Genomic DNA, 8040 nt, shown 5'->3' with positions numbered 1-8040 from the left:
ACAGCAGGAGGCTCCACAGCCACTCCAGAACCCAGCACATCTGGGACCCCGAGTCGAGAACACAGGGCCAGGCGCAGCAGCCGAAGACGAGGGAGAAGACGGCGACGCCTCACAGGGAGCACCAGGAAGGCCCACAGGTGCAGCAGGGGCAGTGAGGAGCAGGTAGTCCATCCGACGGCACCGTAATCCCCGGTGGAGGGTCTGCAACAACCGGAGGAATGTCGGGCGCCGCAGGAGGAGCCGCAGCAGCTAACGGGACGTGCACCTCCCCATCCCTGGAGTCCTCGTCCAGAGGGAGTGGTGGGAAATCCTCCTCTCGGAACAAGTTAACAGGAGCAGCAGGGGGCCTCAGAGCACCCGGCAGCCTGATACCCTAACAGGCCACAATGAAAACAGGCACGGGGTTGCCGGGCATAATACACCCGGACGCAGTATTCCCATAAGCCAGACAGAAGATGGTATATCCGACCGCAGGCGTATCCCCAAGGTACGATTGTTCATCCGCCTTCCAGCATATCTCCCCGAGGAGAGCATGTTTACCCGCACGCTGAAAACAGCGCCAAACCTCCGAAGTAACGCAGGAGGAGGTCTTCAGGAAACTCCAGGGGTGCCCCATGGACACTGACGATGGCGCCACTACGTCCGTAAAGGCGCCACTACGATCCGAAATTGCCACAGAGCCGGCACCACCTGGCAGGGCAATGTACGCTCCTTGTAACGATGGAGAAAGTCTCGGTACTCCTCCTCCCTAACGAACTTGATAACAACCCGGTGGGCGGTTACAAGCTCCACACCATAGATAACCTCCACCGGGATATGAAGCATGTCACACATAACCACCTTGATGTCCTGATATCCAGCCCAGCTAGTGAACTCCAGGCCCACGGAGTTCACACTCACAACAGGGGGAAGATGGCCGCCCATGTCAAACTTGCCACGTGTTATGATTCCAGGTAGCCAAAAAACAGTCTCCCCTTTGAGAATAATTCTATCAAGCCTGACCTGACTAGAAGGTCCAGGAAATATAGAGGTGAAGATACAGATGTAAAATAGTTGGTTGGATATGATGAACAATTTGAGATTATGGACAGTGAATAAGAAAATAGATAAATGACTGGTTAGGAGATGTGGATAATTTCCTGGAGGCGTGAGGCTCGCTTGTGGAGGGCTTTGACCTTACTTGAGTGCCAGACATCGCAAGGGGAAGCTGTGCTCTGTTTGAGCTCCCGTCAGAAAGGAACCCTAGTGATATATCTCCAAGAGTAGAGAAGTGTGCAGATGTTCCAGCTGTGGAATCGAGCTGGGAACGTTGTGGTCTCAAGTCCTGGACGGCGAGGCGTGTTTATTAAGCCGCCCAGAGACATCATCGTGGGCCATGGGAGTGCCCTGACCAGACTCTGTCAGAGGGAGGAGCGCCCTCGACCAGACAATCTGTGGTAAGCAGGATTTTAAGCCAGTCAATAGCAAATTGTAGTTGGTCATGTACCCAGCGACAGTAGCAATGTTTATTGATAAGTTAGACATGTTTTGATAAGGCAGAAGAAGTAAAATAAGAGAGTGGAGAGGGAGGAACGTCCTGGAGGACGGAGAGACGTCCATCCCCTCTGAGCGCTGGCAGGTGACTGAGGGAGCCCAGGTCCTGACGGCGGAGGGCCCTCTCAGAGTGAGTGAGGACCGCCGGACAAGGCGGAGCATGGACCAGCCCCAAACGGGGGAGTCCACTCTCACAGTATGTAGAGAGCAGATAGATGTTGGAGGCAAACATATTGTGTGGTTATTTTTGTTTATGTGTTTAAGGGGAAACATTTTTATTGGAGTGTCAATGGGTTGTAGGTTTGTCTTTGGGGAAGAAGTTGCTGAGAACTTCGAAGTCAGCACAGAGGGAGTAGCTGACGAGACTCCAAGATAGTGGAGGAGAGGACCTCGAGCTGTGAGGAGAAGCAGTGAAGAGGAGTGTCACGTGCTTCTGTAGAGGTGGTGAAGCACCATAGTTGTTCGAAGAAACTTCATGGTGTTGCAGCCAGGAGAGCTGTGGAGGACCCTAGTAGAAGTGGCGAAGCACCATAGTTGCCCAAGGAAAACTTCATGGTAGCAACCTGGAGGAACTGCCTAGGATCCTGGTACTTAAACCCGGAAGAACCTGAAGAGATCAGGGTAGTGAACTTCCAGATGTGGAAGGGACGTTCTAAATGATTACTTGTAGGGAGGTGAATGAGTGTTTAGTCGTCATTAGCATGGAAGACACAGTGAAAGGTGGGTGATTGTTTGCATTCTTGTGCCGAGGAGTGTTTATACTGAAGTATAGAGGTACAGTCGTAGGCTGGATTACCTACAGATGTATGTGTTCTAGGACTGATAGGGTGATCGATTGATCATTGTTATATATCAAGATACATTTATACTGATATATATGTGTTATTGCATTCATATGCCAATTTTCCTTGCACATGTTTACAGATGTATATTCTCTTGCTGATAGTGCAACCTTGTATTATATGACTTGATCTACTTGAGGAGGTTGGTAATATCAGGTGGTGAATCAGGAGATAGGATACCACTTGATAAGCTGATGACAGAGTTCTGATGGTGTTGGAGTGCAACCTGACTGAAATAGTACAGAGTGTAGGATTCATTATCATTATATGTGTGTATGTGCTTTGTCCAGTAAATGTATTCAAATTTGCTGGTGTTTGCCCTTGTCCTAGTGAGGCTTCCCAGGATGTAGTAAAGAAGGAGAGATAGAGAGAAAGAACCAAGAACCACAGCTGTGGACAGGGTAGGATGGAACACTAATAAGACAGGGGATTGAGATCATATCACATAAGGAGAGAGTGGGGAGTCACAGCAGCTCGAGTGGGTGTGTGCACGTGACAACGAGGCTAAGTATTGGTGCCGTATCCCTTAAACGTGTGACGTTGAGCCCCTCTCCAAGAGCCAGAAGTACCCAGTGTGATCTCCTGGTAAAGTATAAACACTCTACCGGGTTGTGGGTTGGGGTGTCCAGAAAGAAGGATCAACGACGACAACATCAACCCACAATACAATGCACATCAACTCGCAGCCAGGCAGCAACAAACTGGGAGGGCAGAGACGCCCACACCACTTGGCGACCAAAACAGCAAACAACCCCAACAACCAGGGAAGGTCGGCAAAACGTCCTCACTCCACGGCTGTCAGGGCGCCACCTACAGAAACAGTAATTGTGGCTTGTCTAGGCAAAGAACAGCCACCACTTAATATCGCCCACATGATTAATGTCAGATTAGGCTCCTTACATAAATTGTTAGAACTTGATGCAATAGGAATAATTCCTGAACAACCAAGTCCTGATGATGTCTGTACATATAATCAGTACGTAGAAACTGTACAGTACTATGATGGACAGTACTGGGTAAAGTTACTGTGAAAAATCAACCATAAAACCTTACCTTCCAACTATCATATGGCTTATAGTCAATTTAAATCTCAATTAGCAAAGCTAAGACAATAGCCTGAGCATTTACAACTCTACCATGCCACTACATGCCACTACATGCCACAACAATCATGGGCCTCAACATGGAAATAATTCAACATTGATTAATCAAATTAAGATAGATTACCGTGAATATCTCGTACCAGAGTACCAGAATCACTAAAGGTGTTAGGTATGGAATGGGACCTAATCTCAGACACCATATCAATCAAATACGTACCAGTAAACTATTGCATTGCTACAAAAAAGGATTTGTTTTCACAGTTTAGCAAAGTATTCGACCCACTTGGGGCTTACTGGGGTACAGGTCTCTTGACCTGTGGGGCAAGCCATTCAACATCTTGGCAGATTTTGCAGGATTAAGTTAATGTTTGTCTGAGTTTTGGTACGTCAAGTAAATTACACACCGTTCTCCAATTGCCTCGTAGGATGTCTTAGTAAAGTAGGATATATTTTTTTTCAATTTGATTTCAATATACGTGTGATAAAGAAAACAATTTAATCAATTTTGTGTTTAGTTATCTGTCCCCCCTTGTTTAATGCTGTGTTATTCATTCTTAATTGTAGTTTTCAGTTGCTGTGCTAGAAATTCCCCTGGGTTCTCCTCCATTTTATGGATATTAGAGTTGTCCTAGAATCCTCAATCAGTAAAGTAAAGGTTACAGTATTAATTCTCAAGATGTTCTTACCAAGATTCTATTGCCCTTGAGTTCATGATTATTGATTCCCTTCCTTCCTGTGGAAGCAGTAATTTAGACACATTCATTTATGTTAGCGGGAAGGTGGTGGCAGTTTTTAATGAGTTTTTTAATTATTAATTTTAAAATAATAATCCCTATTCTTGTTGTTCCTCCTTATTTAATATTTCAGCTTATATGTGCGGCAACTCAGTGAGGGGTCATACTGAGCTGTAAGCAGAGTTAAGCTTGGATATTGAGTGGAGAGAAACGTAGAGCAGTAGAGCAGGTAGGGTTATTACAATGGTTAATATTGGCGTTTATTGGTGCAAGAAGCTTGGACGACAAAAGTTGGTTGGGATGATCCACTACCACTCCAGTTACAAAAAGCTTGGATGGTGATGGCTCCACTTTAGTCGAACAGATAATCTTTCCGAGACACATAGTCAAGGAAAATTATGAAGTAACACTACATATATTCGCAGACGTATCAGCCAGAGCGTTTGGAGTTTGTGCTTACTTAGTGACTTCCCATTAATCATATTTTATCACCTCTATGGCCAGAGTCGCTCCATTAAAAAAGAGGACTTTGCCTCAGATGGAACTAACTGCATTGCTAACTGGCACACACTTAGCAGTGCATATCAAACAAGTCTTGTCTGCCATGAACATCAAAGATGTCATTATATGGTCTGACAATGAAGTTGTCTTACAATGGGTACAGAATGACAAATCCATCTCCGTATGTAAGAAATCGCGTCTCGGAAATTAAAGAAATTTCTGCAGGCTTTCAGTTGTATCATGTACCAATAAAGGTAATCCAGCTGATCTCTTATCCAGAGGGATGACGTTTAAACCGTTTGCAAAGGCAGATATTTGGTTTCATGGGGCTCGATGGTTAGTGAATGGTCAAATCCACAAGGGCCATGACGAGGATTCGAACCTGCGACCGGGAGCATCCCAGACACTGCCTTAATCGACTGAGCTACGACAGGGTTAAAAGAGTTGAAACCGAAGTTCTACTGAACTTACTGGATCCCGTAGCTTCTCCGAGGCACAAACCAGGATTTTACACAACTCCCCCCAGCACCCGAGCTATGTCAATAGGCCGTTCTCCCTCTTCGCCCTTACATCATTACACACAGAGATCACACTAACGTCATGCAGCAAAGGAACAAATCAACAAGGGCCGTGACGAGGATTCGAATGTGTCTGGGATGCTCCCGGACACACGTTCGAATCCTCGTCATGGCCCTTGTGGATTTGTTCATTTGATGCATCACGTTTGTGTGATCTCTGTGTGTAGTGAATGGTAGTTGGCTGGAACAAAAACCAAACGTCATTACGACACAAACCATAACTACCACCCGGCAGCCTGCCCAAATAATAGTCTTGGATTGTACTCCTTGCTCATCAAATTAATGAAAGTAACACAAAACGTGTTTCATTATCTCAGGAAAAAAGGTATAAAATACACTTTTCCAGAAGCATTTATCTATTGGGTAAGGCAAGCCGAGAGAGAAACTTATGGGAATAACTATGAAAATCTTCCACATAAGTTAAAACACAATTTTGGTCTGTGGATAGACCAAGAAACTAGCAACATTCTGCATTGTGGAGGAAGACATGAACACACAGATATCAATCTAGATTCTGTGCATCCACGGCTTTTACCCAAGAATCATTGGATCACCAGGTTGATTGTGTTACATACACATCAGCAAATCATCAAACATGGAGGAGTGTTAGACACACTCACACATAACAGACAGAAGTACTGGATTCCTCAGGGAAGACACTCAGTCAAATCAATCTTGAAAAATTGCATGATATGTTGAAGGAACGATGCTAGAACGTGCTCTTATCAAGGGCCAGCACAACTACCAAAGGAACGAGTGGTCCATCTACATCCTTTCGAGACGACAGGAGTAGATTATACTGGAGCCATATATCTAACAGGGACTGCAGATAAGCAACCTATCAAGGCATTCATCTGTCTGTTCACCTGTGCCACCACCAGAGCAGTACATCTAGAGGTAACACCCGATATGACCGCTCAATCATTTATCCAGGCTTTCCGCAGATTTGCAGCACGCCGATCATGTCCTAAGCTAATGATTTCAGATAACGAAGCAAACTTGGTAGCTGGGAAAGCATGTCTATGGGAAATCTATTCTCATTCTGCAGTTACTTCCACACTGGAACAGCATCACTGCAGATGGAAATTTATCCCTCCGAGAGCCCCATGCATGGAGGATTTTATGAACGGATAATAGGAACTGTCAAAAGTTCCTACTCAACATGAGCCATTAAGTCCTGCCTACCTAAAGTATGGAAGACTTCTGACCCCAGTACCATCTCTAGTGGATGGTTAGATCAGAGATCCCTCATAAGTGGGTCAGAGTGAGTTGGTTCAGGGATATTAGCATCTGTCCAGCATAATTCAAAAATGGAATGATGTTTGGACAAAAGAATATCTTACATCTCTACGAGAACATCACTATGGGGGCCAATGTCCCTTATAATATATCTAATCTCCAACCTGCCAATATTGTCTTGGTAGACAGTGATGACCCTAGGGCTGAGGGGCCATTGGGTAAAGTTGTCTCTGTCCATCCAGATAGCCAAGGGATTTTGAGAATAGTCAAAATCCTGTCTATAGGAACAACTTTCCTAAAGACATTGGACAAACTCATCCACATGGAATCAGTGAGCCAGGTACAGTTAGATCCTGGGAGACCACCAGAACCTCTAACTCCACATTACCCACAGTCTCCTAACAAGCACAATTATCCACAAAAGACAGCCTCACAAAAGTGCAAGCAAAATTTGCACTTGTATTATCAATCCGATGGAGAGTAAATGAACACATATGGTTACTATTGTCCTTAATATTAAACTCTGTGTCAGTTCTTTCCTCTGGAAGACGTGAGGAAATTTTACCCACTATATCTATATTATTATCTAAGAAATGTATTTTTTTTTATCATATCTAAATCATAACAAAATCATAAGAAAATCGTATCAGAATTACTACAGATTCATTATACATATGGATCCAACATGACAATGCCACTTATGATCTCGTATAGCCACAGGTCCCTTGGTTGCCTATGTGACTTTGTGCATGATTTCTCAAGGATCTAGAAGCTTATAGAAGGATTTTTTAATTAAAATAACTATTGGATCATCAATTGATTTAATGTAAGGATTAAATCAAATCCTTAATAAGATTCAGTAGTGCTAGCATGTACTACTTATATTCTTTATATCCTATATCTAATTATATTATAAACACATCTTATCTCAATCATTTGTCTAGAGAGTAAAAATAATCAGTCAATATTCATTGAAGGCTACCTTGCTCAGGGAGCATGGAAGGACGATAGCTGGGAGAGAAGCGCCCACCACGGTACAGGGGCAAAACGCTTTTGTTAACTAACACAGTGAAACGTGTGACGGTGACCATTGCAAAAAAATTTCAGCTTAGGACACCTTATCCAATTATCTTTATCACCAGTGCTTACTCTCTAGAACTGGGGGAATACCTGGCCTATATCTACAAGGAAATTCCTAGTAAAACAATCTAAAAAGTGTAGAGTGGAGCACACAACCAGGTCACCAGACATTCTTGAGATTCACAACTTCATGAGTGTCCCTTGTCTGGGAAGAATCCATTCTAGTTTACCGAATCTCTTCATTTAAATTGAATATATCTATATAAATATACTTAGACATATACATTAAGTTAAGAATTGCTTGCATAGTTATCTTTAATTTATAAAAAAAGTTTAACCTATTGAATATAATCTTTAGTATTAGTTAACAGTACTTAGACCACATTTAAGGTAATTTGATTGCATATTCATAAATAGCATACTTCTACAA

The 8040-nt window shown here is 43.6% G+C and overlaps 1 protein-coding gene across 1 annotated transcript in view; it reads right to left on the bottom strand.

The window, feature by feature from the left end:
• Nucleotides 1-1317: 1317 nt before the first annotated feature.
• Nucleotides 1318-8040, bottom strand: part of LOC138365090 (caldesmon-like) — a 29374-nt gene continuing 22651 nt past the window's right edge. The window contains exon 3 of the mRNA XM_069325200.1: nucleotides 1318-1431. Within this exon, the coding sequence (XP_069181301.1) occupies nucleotides 1318-1431 (114 nt within the window). The remainder of the gene's footprint in view (nucleotides 1432-8040) is intronic.

Source organism: Procambarus clarkii, chromosome 15 (genome assembly GCF_040958095.1).
Source record: "Procambarus clarkii isolate CNS0578487 chromosome 15, FALCON_Pclarkii_2.0, whole genome shotgun sequence".
Lineage (NCBI taxonomy): Eukaryota > Metazoa > Arthropoda > Malacostraca > Decapoda > Cambaridae > Procambarus > Procambarus clarkii.
The sequence above is the reverse complement of the archived record's forward strand: the minus strand, read 5'-3'. Positions and strand labels throughout refer to the sequence as shown.